This window comes from Entelurus aequoreus, linkage group LG03 (assembly GCF_033978785.1).
Source record: "Entelurus aequoreus isolate RoL-2023_Sb linkage group LG03, RoL_Eaeq_v1.1, whole genome shotgun sequence".
NCBI lineage: Eukaryota > Metazoa > Chordata > Actinopteri > Syngnathiformes > Syngnathidae > Entelurus > Entelurus aequoreus.
Window position 1 is genome coordinate 25304261 of NC_084733.1, and position 15433 is coordinate 25319693.

A 15433-nucleotide genomic window follows, 5' to 3' on the forward strand; every position below is an offset into this window, starting at 1 on the left:
TTACCATTTAGTGGTCAATTGTACGGAATATGTACTTCACTGTGCAATCTACCAATAAAAGTTTCAATCAATCAATCAATCAACGTTGCATTGCGCAAGTCTCGCTAATGATATCAACCAGCAGGGAGCGATATAACATTTTCAACATTTCGCAATAACAACAGCCACAGGAAACCCGGTCATAATCAGTGACGTCCTTCCTTCTACCCCTGCCTTTTGCCACCGGCGTCCCCGTCTATCTTTCTTTTTGCACATCATGGCGGACCGCTTCAACAAGGTGAGGAAAACCGCAGTATAATTTTTACTATTTTAAACCCTTGTCTGCCAATTTTGCGTGCATGCGTTTTCGCAAATACGCACCTAATGACTTTATTAAGCCACAGTGTCAAAACTGGGGTCACATTTTGTTTAAAAGTGTGGTTTAATGCCTTCTGCTTTTAGCTAGCTTCGCCAATTGGACAGCATGGCAGCTAGGCTAGGAAAGCAACGATTTAAGCCGCGGTTAATTAAATTGTCAGCTTTTTTACAGTTTAATGGTCTTTAAATATATATTTCCGCATGTAATTATCAACCAAACTCTGTACTATTTATTGGTTGCAATGGGACGGTCAATTGCCGCCCGCCCAGCGGCCATGTGCTTTAATCTTACGTCTTCTCTAAACTTCATTATGCTGAAATCCTAAACATTGAATCGCATTTGACGTTTGGTTTCCGAAACCTGATTTAAATGGGCATTATGTGTTTTTTATATTTTGACCTTTTGGGTTAAATCCTGTTTGATGTTACAGGTTCTGATACTGGATGGCAGAGGCCATCTGCTCGGTCGGCTGACTGCCATTGTGGCTAAGCAGATCTTGCTCGGTAGGTGTCAAAATGTATAGTTACCTAAATGTTTGAAAATTTGGCATATCTGTAGACTTGTCCTTGATGATTTACCTGAACCAAACTTGAGTTTAACGACCTTGAGAAAATGTTCATGCACTACCATCTGAGACAAAATGGTACAAACAGATTTGCCATTTTCCCAAACAAATGTTGGATTCTCTAATTGATACATTTACTTGTTAAAGGACAGAAAATTGTGGTGGTCCGGTGTGAAGGCATCAACATCTCCGGCAACTTCTACCGTAACAAACGTAAGTTGGGTCGGGCATCATAATTACCTGGCACTCCTGTGAAGTGTTCCCTTACTGCCAGATTTAACTTTGTATATGATTTGTAATGTTTTTGGTCTCAAGACGGGTTTTAAAGTGAAGTGAGCAGTCCTTGACTTCTGGTGTAGTAGCTTGAGAAAATAAATAAAATTAGGTTATGTTGAAGGTAATATGAATTGATTCACTCCTATAGTCGGGTGAGCAAAAAACTAAATGTGGCCAAATAGTTCCAAGCTTGTCGTGTTAAAAATATTTCCATGAAGTATACTTATAGAATATTTTTATACAGCTCACAAAAACTCTGCATGGCTGTCTAAATGTTTTTCTTACTCTAAACATCAAATACCCATAGTCACTTTAATGCTCATTTCACCCAAGTTACCTTGAATACATTCTACTGTAGATTACAGTACACGTGTCATTGCTATGACTGTTACCTGGCCACTATATGCAAATACTGTCATATCCTGGGTAATTCATCTAAATTAGAATTGGCATGCCATTTAAAACCATAGTCAAAGCTACAACCATTAGCCGTTTTAGCAATCGGTGTCCTGCAATGTCATTCCACGTCCCTCACGTCAAAGGTTTACCAACGTAGAGATGTGTAATTGATAAAATTAAAGATGTGCATAATAAAGTTAGTCAACATGATTATTGCAGGGAATATAACCCCCAAGATTCACCACCGTCTTAAGTTCACTCTTAACTTGGAAACGGAAGTCACTCTTGGTTTATGTCAGTTGCCGCAACATAATACAAAAAATACATACTCCACTCTAATACACGTAACATGTTTATGAGCCTACAATCCCTTTTTCGGGAAGTACAGTAGGCCCTAAATCGTAAGGATGTGAATCTTTATTTATTTATTTATTAGATTTTATTTTTTTATTATATAATAAAAGTGAGCTTTTGTTAAACCAAATATTGTTTTTTTTCCATATACAACAACCTATCTGGACTCGATAAGAGAATCGATAAGGAATCGGTTCGATAATAGGCTCGAACTCGATAATTCCTTATCAAACATCATCCCTATCTCCTTTTGTTGTGGACTCTTTTTTTTCATACGGTGTTGATCTGGAAATGTTTGCCTCGGCATTTTGATGGTGTGGCACCGAACGGAGATGTTGACATGTAGAGTTTCAAACACTCTTAATTCTCTAGCGGGTGACTTTTCAAATGATGCTACATATTAGCAGCAATGCTACTTTTTGTAGAAACGCTTTTGCCCCACACTTGACAAATTACGGTCGTCTGTTCGACATATTCCCCCTTGAAGCCAAACCACCGCCAGACGATGGACCCCCTGCTGTTTTCTTGGGAATTAATTCTTCCTTCATTTGTTACCAGATTCGCCCCTTTTTTCTCTCGTATTACCAGTCGCACCACAGCTAACTTTAGCCATGCTGCTACCGCTCTGCTGCGCGAGGGTGTATATGTATGTGACGTATGACGTGACAGTATGTGGCGTGTGTAAGAATGTGCGCTTGCTGTCTGAGGAGATACAAGAAAGAGTGGGAAGAGCCTGTCGTGTAATGCCAGCAGCTAAAAGCAACTGCGTGAGAACGTATACTCCGATATCATGATAGTCATTTTCTATATCGCACAGAGACAAACCCGCGATATATCGCCCAGCCCTAGTTCAAAGCTGATTTTAAATGTAGCTGAACTGAATGACATCCATCCATCGATTTTTCTACCGCTTGTCCCTTTTGGGGTGGCTGGAGCTTATCCCAGCGTGTCATGATTAAGCCGGTCAGCTGGAACAAAAATATTACCGACCACTGTATCTATCGTTGGTTCAGGATCTTCACGGCCCTAATGGGCCGACTGAATTAGGAACCGGTCCCAAAAAATACCGGTACTCTGTTTCCATCCCTAGTAGTGACTCACTTTTATTGAACACATGTATTAATTGAAAGCTGTACTTACCAGGCATGCTGCCCCACAAAACCAAGAGAGGCCAGGCTGCCCTGGATAGGATGAAGGTGTTAGATGGCATCCCCCCACCCTACAACAAGGTGATGTCATTGCGCAACACTGTGTCCCAAGTACTATGCGTCAATGATGCCCTAACCTTACCATGCCTTGTTTGACTGATGTTTGAAATTAAACTACTTCTGAGACCTACCACCTTGATCATATTTGCACTTGGCCCCTGCGGTTCTTTGGTATCTGATTATTGTGTTTCGTGTCATCAGAGGAAGCGCACGGTGGTCCCAGCTGCTCTTAAAATTGTGCGTCTGAAGCCCACTCGTAAGGTGAGTCGACATGGAGGTTTTTTAATCGGTTGCTAAACAGTGATGAGCCCCAGTGTTCTAAATCTGATCATGCATTGATGAAACCACACTTTACGGATTTGACTTCTGATTTGAGTCAGGAACGTGTGCCTACAAGAAAGAGTGGGAAGAGCCCGTCGTGTAATGCCAGCAGCTAAAAGCAACTGCGTGAGAACGTATACTCCGTCATAATATAGTCATTATCTATATCGCACAGAGACAAACCCGCGATATATCACCCAGCCCTAGTTCAAAGCTGATTTTAAATGTAGCTGAACTGAATGACATCCATCCATCGATTTTCTACCGCTTGTCCCTTTTGGGGTGGCTGGAGCTTATCCCAGCGTGTCATAATTAAGCCGGTCAGCTGGAACAAAAATATTACTGACCACTGTATCTATCGTTGGTTCAGGATCTTCACGGTCCTAATGGGCCGACTTAATTAGGAACCGGTACTCTGTTTTTATCCCTAGTAGTGACTCACTTTTATTGAACACATGTATTAATTGAAAGCTGTACTTACCAGGCATGCTGCCCCACAAAACCAAGAGAGGCTAGGCTACCCTGGATAGGATGAAGGTGTTTGATGGCATCCGCCCACCCTACAGCAAGGTGATGTCATTGCGCAACACTGTGTCCCAAGTACTATGCGTCAATGATGCCCTAACCTTACCATGCCTTGTTTGACTGATGTTTGAAATTAAACTACTTCTGAGACCTACCACCTTGATCATATTTGCACTTGGCCCCTGCGGTTCTTTGGTATCTGATTATTATGTTTCGTTTCATCAGAGGAAGCGCATGGTGGTCCCAGCTGCTCTTAAAATTGTGCGTCTGAAGCCCACTTGTAAGGTGAGTCGACATGGTTTTTTAATCGGTTGTTAAACAGTGATTAGCCCAAGTGTTCTAAATCTGATCATGCATTGATGAAACCGCACTTTACGGATTTGACTTCAGATTTGAGTGTGGAACGTGTGCCTACAAGAAAGAGTGGGAAGAGCCTGTCGTGTAATGCCAGCAGCTAAAAGCAACTGCGTGAGAACGTATACTCCGATATCATGATATAGTCATTTTCTATATCGCACAGAGACAAACCCGCGATATATCGCCCAGCCCTAGTTCAAAGCTGATTTTAAATGTAGCTAAACTGAATAAGGCTGCAGCTAACGATTATTTTTCTATCGATTAATCTATAGATTATTTTTTCGATTAATCGGTTAATCTATAGATTATTTTTCCCGATTAATCTATAGATTATTTTTCCTTTTACCGATTTTTTTTTTTTTTTTTTTTTTTAAATGAAATGAAAAAATAAATGTAGGTCCGTTTTTTCAAAAGGCATGGCTTTTATTTACAAAAAAAAAAGAAGTATGGCCACTCAGTCAACATTGATAAATAAATGATAAATGGGTTATACTTGTATAGCACTTTTCTACCTTCGAGGTACTCAAAGCACTTTGACAGTATTTCCACATTGACCCATTCACACACTGATGGCGGGAGCTGCCATGCAAGGCGCTAACCAGCAGCCATCAGGAGCAAGGGTGAAGTGTCTTGCCCAAGGACACAACGGACGTGACTAGGATGGTAGAAGGTGGGGATTGAACCCCAGTAACCAGCAACCCTCCGATTGCTGGCACGGCCACTCTACCAACTTCGCCACGCCGACAACAACATGACAAAATATTCTGTAACAATGTAAACATTTAAAACTTTTAACATTTAACAAAGTTAAAAGTAGCTTATTTGCTTTTTAATGTGCAAATATAAAAGTAAACATCCAGTGCAAATCTTAATATTCTGCAATAGTATAAGCATTTCAAAAGTAAAAGTATTGCTTATTTTGCTTTAAAATGTGCAAAAATAAAGATAAACATCCAATACAAAAAAGTGCAAAATGAAATATTCTGTAACGGTGTAAACATTTCAATAAAAGTAAAAGTATTGCTTATTTTCTAAAATGTGCAAAAATAAAGATAAACATCCAATACAAAAAAGTGCCAATGTAAATATTCTGGAGCACTGTAAACATTAAGTATTGCTTTTAAAATGTGCAAAATAAACATCCAGTCCAACACATTACACAATAACCAATTCTACTCATTCCAGTGAGTGACTAACAGTTGTAATGAAGAAAGGTTAGCATGTCTACATGCTCTGCTTCTTTTCTTGTTTACAATATTCCCAGCAGCTGAAAATAGGGGCTCAGAAGGGGTAAATGTGGCTGGAACTGAGAGGTAATTAGCCTTCACCTCAAGCCGGGACTGCGAGTGAGCTGAGCTGCAGTTTAAGTTTCTAGAAGGTCAACGGGCTCATAGTGATGTTACTAGTAGTTGACTGGGAGGTGTTTATTATCATTTGGGGAGAGTCCGCTGCCTGATGCTCACCTGCTAAACACCTATCTGCTCGATGCTGAAGCGCTGACTACATGCGCTCTGAATACGCACTGCTGATTGGCTGGTAACGTTTTGAATACGCACCGCTGATTGGCTGATAACGCTTTCTGTGTACCAATCAGATGGTTGTGTGGGTGGGACATTGCTGCGTGCTGAGACAGAAGCAGAAGGAGCAAAGCGGCTTGTTAAGACTTTAGCTTTAGCTTAGAAACTCATTCGGTACACCCCCGTACCGAAACGGTTCAATACAAAACACGTACCGTTACACCCCTAGCAGATACAAATGACACATTCATGTTTTTGTGTAATGATGACAACGTATGCTCACGCGGACGATCGACTGGTTGATGGTTTTCTTTTCAAATGTTCGTTCATAGCCGTTGTGCTGCTATGATAGGCCATTTCCGCTCGACACAGCGTGCATACAACATTATTAGGCCGTGTATTGAAATACTCCCACACTTTTCATGACTTTTGGCGTGATTTTTTTTCCCCCTCGCTCGCACCGTCTGCTTTGCGGTCCGCCATGACTGTAGTGTGACGTAAATATGCGACGCGTCGACGCACAAAAACGGCGTTGACGTATTTACGTAACCGATGACGTCGACGCGTCGTTTTAGCCTTAAAACTGAATGACGTCCATCCATCGATTTTCTACCGCTTGTCCCTTTTGGGGTGGCTGGAGCTTATCCCAGCGTGTCATAATTAAGCCGGTCAGCTGGAACAAAAAAAATTACCGACCACTGTATCTATCGTTGGTTCAGGATCTTCACGGTCCTAATGGGCCGACTTAATTAGGAACCGGTACCAAAAAATACTGGTACTCTGTTTCCATTCCTAGTAGTGACTCACTTTTATTGAACACATGTATTAATTGAAAGCTGTACTTACCAGGCATGCTGCCCCACAAAACCAAGAGAGGCTAGGCTGCCCTGGATAGGATGAAGGTGTTTGATGGCATCCCCCCACAAGGTGATGTCATTGCGCAACACTGTGTCCCAAGTACTATGCGTCAATGATGCCCTAACCTTACCTAGCCTTGTTTGACTGATGTTTGAAATTAAACTACTTCTGAGACCTACCACCTTGATCATATTTGCACTTGGCCCTACGGTTCTTTGGTATCTGATTATTGTGTTTTGTTTCATCAGAGGAAGCGCATGGTGGTCCCAGCTGCTCTTAAAATTGTGCGTCTGAAGCCCACTCGTAAGGTGAGTCGACATGGAGGTTCTTTAATCGGTTGCTAAACAGTGATAAGCCCCAGTGTTCTAAATCTGATAATGCATTGATGAAACCTCACTTTACGGATTTGACTTCTGATTTGAATCAGGAAAGTGTGCCTACAATGCGCATGGACTTCTTTTCATTTTTAATATACTGCTTTTTTTACTGCTACAGTTTGCCCTCCTGGGACATTTGGCCCATGAGGTGGGCTGGAAGTACCAGGCCATCACTGCCACACTGGAGGAGAAGAGGAAAGTCAAGGCTCAGATTCACTACACCAAGAAAAAGGACACCATCAAACTAACCAAACAGGCAGAGAAGAACACCCAGAGCAAAATCTATCAATACACAGATCTTCTCAAACATTACGGAGTTCTTGTCTAAGCGTGTTCTAGTGTGAGTGCTCGCGCACAGGGTGCGTGTGATGCGTCAGTGCGTTAGATTTGTTGCAGAAGTGCTTGTAGTTGGTGCATGCTGCCCCTGCTTGCTACTCTCTGCTTACAGCTATCGCCGCCAGCTAGCCCCTGGGTGGGTGAAAAGAGGAGCCGAGTGCGTAAGCCTCCTCCTGCTGGTACAAAGCCTCTCCACCACCAAGACTCCTGTGGTGCCTCCTCGTGGCCACACACGGTAAACTGCGTCTTTGCGGACACAGGCTAAACTGTAGGGGATCTCGGCGCAGCAGTGGGCCCCAGAGGCGAGGCGTGCAGGCCCACCAGTGTGCGGACACGCCCTGGCGTCCGCCAACAACTGCCCCATCTATGGGTTAAATAGAGCCCTCCACCCCCTTCCACTGCCTTGTGGGTATCCTCTGGAATGGAAAAGGCTAAGGGCGCAAACCCCAACAGAAAACCCGGCCTGGACTCCGTTAGGTAGTTCAGTGTGTGAAGCACTGTTCTGGCAACTCCTGCAGCCGAACTGACGCCAAATGTATTGGCCATTCATTTGGACAACGCCATCAAGGCAGAGAGGAGGGCCCTGTTGCTTGGGCAACACAGGATCTCCACACATCTTGCCCAGGCCTTTTGTGCCCTGGAGAGGAAACTCCAGCTTCACTGTGCAGTGAAGGCACAATCACGAATTGAACTACACAGCCACAGGAGACGCTGCGACAAGACCTGACTCCGAGGCACAGGAAATCAATGGTCGTCCGAGACTGCGATGCCAATGACGAGTGTGCCTACAATGCGCATGGACTTCTTTTCATTTTTAATGTACTGCTTTTTCTACAGCTACAGTTTGCCCTCCTGGGACGTTTGGCCCATGAGGTGGGCTGGAAGTACCAGGCCATCACTGCCACACTGGAGGAGAAGAGAAAAGTGAAGGCGCTGATGCACTACAAGAAAAAAAATAAAACTGACAAAACAGGCACAGAAGAACGTCCAGTTAAAGATCTGTGAATATACAAATCTTCTCAAGAATTATGGAGTTATCTTAGACTAGACAGACTTAGACTTCCTTTTTATTTATCTTTATCGTTATTTATTTAAGCATGTTCTAATAAACGCAAGTAAATCTTTATAAACAGTCTCCTATTTTTCAATACTGTTTAGATTTCATGGTTACTTGTTTTTTGACAGCAGTATAATACCATGCATGCATTAGTTTACCTGGAAACTGCTGAAACGTTTGAGACCCTAAGTGTTGCAGTACATGCAAAACTTATTTTTCTCCCGCAGGGCAGTGTTGTACTTAAAAACGTCCATTTCGCCGGCTTTGTGAATGACTCAATAGACGGATTGCATTGAAATACATCTCTGAGGGGCAGCCATCATTTTGTGCCTTTTTTTGTTGAAACTCCACTGCTTTAAAAATGTGCGGTGAGGTTCATGGCTGGTGAGGCACTGACTTCATCACAGTCAGATTTACAAACATATGAACCCTAAAGAGTATCTTATTCACCATTTGATTGGCAGCAGTTAACAGGTTATGTTTAAAAGCTCATACCAGCATTCTTTCCTGCTTGGCACTCAGCATCAAGGGTTGGAATCAGGCCTGGCCCTAACCAATCTGGCGCCCTAGGCAAGATTTTAGGTGGCGCAGGTGAGCACGGGTGTTGATGAGCAGATGAGGGCTGGCTGGCGTAGGTGGATAGCCAATGTTTTTAGCATAGCTCTGTGAGGTCCGGTTGATAAGTTAGCTTCAATGGCGTTGTTAGCAACACAACATTGTTAAGCTTCGCCAAGCTGGAAATTATTAACCGTGTAGGTACATGTCCATGGTTTAATAGTATTGTTGATCTTCTATCTATCCTTCCAGTCAGGGATTTATTTATTTTGTTTCTATCTGCATTGGAGCCAGATGCTATCACGTTAGCTCAGTAGCTAAAGAGCTTCGCCGGTGTATTGTCGTGGAGATAAAAGTCACTGTGAATGTCCATTTTGCGTTCTCGACTCTGATTTTCAAGAGGATATAGTATCCGAGGTGGTTTAAAATACAAATCCGTGATCCACAATAGAAAAAGGAGAGTGTGTGGAATCCAATGAGACCTTGTAGCTAAGTTACGGTCAGAGCGAAAAAAGATATGTCTTTCACTGCATTCTAGTCCGTCACTCTAATGTTCCTCATCCACGAATTTTTCATCCTCACTCAAATTAATGGGGTAATCGTCGCTTTCTCGGTCCGAATCTCTCTCGCTCCATTGTAAACAACGGGGAATTTTGAGGAATCCTACCTCCTGTGACGTCACGCTCATTGGCGTTGTTAGGCCTATTTTAGGGGGGCTCAAGCCCCCCTAAAATGTTCTTAAGCCCCCCTAAATAATTTGGTGTTAAAAAAAAATTAAAAAATCAATTTTTTTTTTTTTTTACAAATACATGTCGACATATTCATTATAAAGTGGCCCGAATATGAGTTTAAATAAATAATCATATAACCTGTCATTATTCACTCAGTTTCCCCTCACTTCATAGCGTAAGGTAGAGAGCCCCTTTAGTGCGTCGGTATCCAATCCATTCCACTTGTTGTTATAGAAAATGCCCACATCACTCAAAATCCAGTCCGCATTTTCTATGCAACCTTGCTTGCGGTCCTGCAGGTGTACGAATCACATTAGCACACAGCACTGCAGAACAAGAACCTTGTGTCTGCAATTGTAAATAATTTAGTTTTTAAGTTTTGTGTTTCTTGTAGAATCTATATAAAATAATATATATAAAGTAATATACATTAGCCTATTGTTAAAATAATGAAAAAAACATAATTAAATATATTTGTTTTATTGTATTGTTACATTAATAGCTGTTGTATTATTATAGGATGGCTTGTTAAACATATTATAGGATTTTCAGAGGGTGGAAAAACCAAGACATTTAATATAAAATGTAAAATGAATAAATACATAAAAAGAAAAAAAAAAAAATGGTTAGAAGCCATCGTCCCGGGGAGCATTTAATTTTGTGCCGTGCATTTTTTTTACCGACGACGGGACTACATTAATCTCAAGCCCTGGAAGTTACATTTTATTGTTTGCATTATTTGTTTTAGCATTGCACTTTGAAGACGGTCCCTCAGCTTTTTGACAGCTTTGGCTCTTTTTCAGATCAGGACTAAGTCTTTCTTATTTACAGTATATATAAAAGTTTCTCATTTCTATTCAGACTTCCATACATATTTAATTTCCTTAACAGCTTGCCATAATATATATATATATATATATATATATATATATATATATATATATATATATATATATATATATATATATATATATTATATACAAGCCAAATTATCCCGATCCAGATATTACTTTAATTCAAGTAATTAAGTAATATTTCCACGGCTTGAATTTACAACCATTTTAGTCACATATGTGCCCAAAATGTAATCCGTGCAACTTCAAAATATTTGGGAACAAACAATTATTGTATTGTGAGCTAAAGTGGTGGCATTAGCCTCTATGTTGTGAATGAATAACATAGAGGCTAATGCCATGACTTTCATTGTGTTTCAGTGTATCTTGAAGGATCATGCAAGTCATTGTTTCTTGTTGATGATGAAAACAAAATGTCACTGCAAACCCCTGTTTGTTGTTGTACTGAAGACACATTGAAAATAAACCCACTGAAATAATAATAATAACAATGATTAATTTCTAAGTCTTTGTTAGCCGTTTGTGAAGTTTTCTGCTCGTGCGCTACGTTCGCTCGCATCCTGTGCATCTCCTGGGGGCTAAGCCCCCCCCCTGTCCTTAAAAGCTAGTGACGCCCCTGGTCACGCTACTTCCGGTAGGGGCAATGCTTTTTTTTATCAGCGACCAAAAGTTGCGAACTTTATCGTCGTTGTTCTATACTAAATCCTTTTAGCAAAAATATGGCAATATCGCGAAATGATTAAGTATGACACATAGAATGGATCTGCTATCCCCGTTTAAATAAAAAAAAATTCATTTCAGTAGGCCTTTAAGTATTACGTCCTGCTTCGATTGAAAGTCCAGTTTAGAAAACTGTTTTATTTTAGATATGTAATCCTCCATGTTAATAATCCAGGCGAGAGGAAAAAATAAACGATCGCTAACTGTTGCTGCTTGTTGTCACTTCTTCTGCAGCCGAGTAGTCGCAAGAATGATCTCTGGGATCACTACCGCCCTCTACCACCAGGAGGCGGGATTACTGCGAGCCTCACACAGCGCGTCTTTTGCAGCCGTTTTATGATTGCTCAGCACAAGAAATACGTTACACACATACAGTTGTTGACAAAATACACTGTACAATATATACCTCAGCTAACTAAACTATGGAAATGTATAATATAATTCATATAGCAATACGGTCTCACTGCACAGCAGGCCAGCAGTTGGTTGAGTCATTGCCTCAACTGGCTGGTGACTCACCGCAAGTCTCTTCTCAGTAGTTGAACGGCAAATGTGAAAATTCAGCAATTTTGAATAAAAATTATCTAAAACTGGTGAAGTTAAATGGAAAATAACTTTATAGTATAATCACTGGATACATATAACAATTACTTTTTTTTTTTCCTTTTTACATTTTTTTCTTTCCATGATGGCACGTGAGGCCCCGCCTCACCTGCCTCCCCTGACTGCACGTCACTGATATATATATATATATATATATATATATATATATATATATATATATATATATATATATATATATATATATATATATATATATATATATATATATATATATATATATATATATGTGTGTGTGTGTGTGCGTGTGTATACACACACGCGTGAGGGTTGCATATGACGTCACATCCGTTTTCATTGCGGCTTAATTAACACGGTAGATTTCACAGCTTGAGTGTAGCATTAAAACAAGTGAGAGTGTAAAGTTTGAGCAGAAAATGGCCTATTTCTGTTCTTGTGTGTTACAAACGTTCAAATAGAGATAGAAAATAGCCTTCATAGAGTCGCGAAAGAAGTGGTTCGTAAAAGGTAATAAAGTCAGGGAAAACACGGAAGTGATTCGAAGGAAATTTCTCTTAAAAATATCACTTTCATCATCTTGTGGAATGCTATCGAGATTATTCTCTACTATATTAGCAGTCCTTGATAGCAGAACTAAATATAAAGAAATGACAATAGATCTATTTGTTTGTTTTGTGGTTGCTATGCCTAAATATAACTACCAAGACCTGGTTGTGCAAATAAACTAACGTCATGTTAAGTCCTAGGAATAAATAATGTGATTGTTGGTCCAATCCACCGCGTTTTTGTTGTCGATTTTCACAACAGAAACTAAAAGCTTAGTTGTTGTTGTGCAGGAAAGCCAAGTGCTTTATTCAACACGGATGATTTGTTAGCATCAAGAAAATATCCTTAATAGTATGAATAAAGTAGATGAATAAATCTCTCGTAGGCTCAACAGCATTTACTGAATCTTGATATCGCTAGCAAACATTGCTAAACAACAGGGGCATATACAGCTAAATAATGAGACAAAATATGAACTTAACATAAAGAAAAACTGCAGACATGGATTGTAGATTACTCATATTTGTAGCAGGAAATCAACTGCAAACCGACTTATGCTTTTTTGTCATTAGCGTCATGATCACAGCAGCACGGCACTCGTTATGTCAATCAAATAAGTTACTTAGCAATGCACGATTAAGTCCAACTTTGTTCACTAAATAAATAATGTTTTTATTTGTGGACCCCTCAGATGTAAAATCATGATGTGCTTCCAATCTTTTCTTCTCTAAATACCCTAAAAGTCAAGAGAAGTGAGGTATATATACTGTATATATGTGTGTATATATATGTGTATATATATATTAGGGCTGTGAATCTGTGGGTGTCCCACGATTCGATTCAATATCGATTCTTGGGGTCGCGATTCGACTCAAAATCGATTTTTTTTTTTTTCAATTCAACACGATTCTCGATTCAAAAACGATTTTTTCCCGATACAAAACAATTCTCTATTCATTCAATACATAGGATTTCAACAGGATCTACCCCAGTCTGCTGACATGCAAGCAGAGTAGTAGATTTTTGTAAAAAGCTTTTATAATTGTAAAGGACAATGTTTTATCAACTGATTGCAATAATGTAAATTTGTTTTAACTATTAAATGAACCAAAAATATGACTTATTTTATATTTGTGAAAATATTGGACACAGTGTGTTGTCAAGCTTATGAGATGCGATGCAAGTGTAAGCCACTGTGACACTATTGTTCTTTTATTTTTATTTTTATAAATGTCTAATGATAATGTCAATGAGGGATTTTTAATCACTGCTATGTTGAAATTGTAACTAATATTGATACTGTTGTTGATAATATTCATTTTTGTTTCACTACTTTTGGTTTGTTCTGTGTCGTGTTTGTGTCTCCTCTCAATTGCTCTATTTATTGCAGTTTTGAGTGTTGCTGGGTCGGGTTTGGTTTTGGAATTGGATTGCATTGTTATGGTATTGCTGTGTATTGTTTTGTTGGATTGATTAATTAAAAAAAAAAAAAAAAAATTAATCGATTTTTAAAAAATGAGACTCGATTCTGAATCGCACAACGTGAGAATCGCGATTCGAATTCGAATCGATTTTTTCCCACACCCCTAATATATATGTGTATGTGTGTATATATATATATATGAATATGTATATGTATGTATATGTATATATATATGTATATGTGTATATATGTACAGTATATATGTGTATGTCAATCAATCAATCAATCAATGTTTATTTATATAGCCCTAAATCACAAGTGTCTCAAAGGGCCGCACAAGCCACAACGACATCCTCGGTACAGAGCCCACATTAGGGCAAGGAAAACTCACCCCAGTGGGACGTCGATGTGAATGACTATGAGAAACCTTGGAGAGGACCGCATATGTGGGTAACCCCCCCCCCCCCCCCCCTCTAGGAGACCGAAAGCAATGGATGTCGAGTGGGTCTGACATAATATTGTGAAAGTCCAACGTATGTATATATATATGTATATCTAAATATATATGTATATGTACAAACCCCGTTTCCATATGAGTTGGGAAATTGTGTTAGATGTAAATATAAACGGAATACAATGATTTGCAAATCCTTTCTAACCCATATTCAATTGAATATACTACAAAGACAAGATATTTGATGTTCAAACTCATAAACTTTTTTTTTTTTTTTGCAAATAATAATTAACTTACAATTTCATGGCTGCAACATGTGCCAAAGTAGTTGGGAAAGGGCATGTTCACCACTGTGTTACATGGCCTTTCCTTTTAACAACACTCAGTAAACGTTTGGGAACTGAGGAGACACATTTTTTAAGCTTCTCAGGTGGAATTCTTTCCCATTCTTGCTTGATGTACAGCTTAAGTTGTTCAACAGTCCGGGGGTCTCCGTTGTGGTATTTTAGGCTTCATAATGCGCCACACATTTTCAATGGGAGACAGGTCTGGACTACAGGCAGGCCAGTCTAGTACCCGCACTCTTTTACTATGAAGCCACGTTGATGTAACACGTGGCTTGGCATTGTCTTGCTGAAATAAGCAGGGGCGTCCATGGTAACGTTGCTTGGATGGCAACATATGTTGCTCCAAAACCTGTATGTACCTTTCAGCATTAATGGCGCCTTCACAGATGTGTAAGTTACCCATGTCTTGGGCACTAATACACCCCCATACTATCACAGATGCTGGCTTTTAAACTTTGCGCCTATAACAATCCGGATGGTTCTTTTCCTCTTTGGTCCGGAGGACACGACGTCCACAGTTTCCTAAAACAATTTGAAATGTGGACTCGTCAGACCACAGAACACTTTTCCACTTTGTATCAGTCCATCCTGGATGAGCTCAGGCCCAGCGAAGCCGACGGCCTTTCTGGGTGTTGTTGATAAACGGTTTTCGCCTTGCATAGGAGAGTTTTAACTTGCACTTAAAGATGTAGCGACCAACTGTAGTTACTGAC

The 15433-nt window shown here is 40.0% G+C and overlaps 1 protein-coding gene and 1 non-coding gene across 2 annotated transcripts; both read left to right on the forward strand.

The window, feature by feature from the left end:
• The first annotated feature begins 200 nt into the window (after positions 1-200).
• On the forward strand, positions 201-8592 carry LOC133646309 (large ribosomal subunit protein uL13-like). The gene is made up of 6 exons (XM_062041532.1): positions 201-277; positions 789-861; positions 1071-1136; positions 3096-3181; positions 6987-7046; positions 7234-8592. The coding sequence occupies exons 1-6, from the start codon at positions 257-259 to the stop codon at positions 7441-7443; spliced, it is 516 nt and encodes a 171-aa protein (XP_061897516.1). The 5' UTR covers positions 201-256; the 3' UTR covers positions 7444-8592.
• LOC133647529 (small nucleolar RNA Z195/SNORD33/SNORD32 family) lies at positions 918-998 on the forward strand. Its single transcript, XR_009825711.1, has one exon. It is a non-coding gene; the product is annotated as a small nucleolar RNA Z195/SNORD33/SNORD32 family (small nucleolar RNA).
• Positions 8593-15433: the final 6841 nt, after the last annotated feature.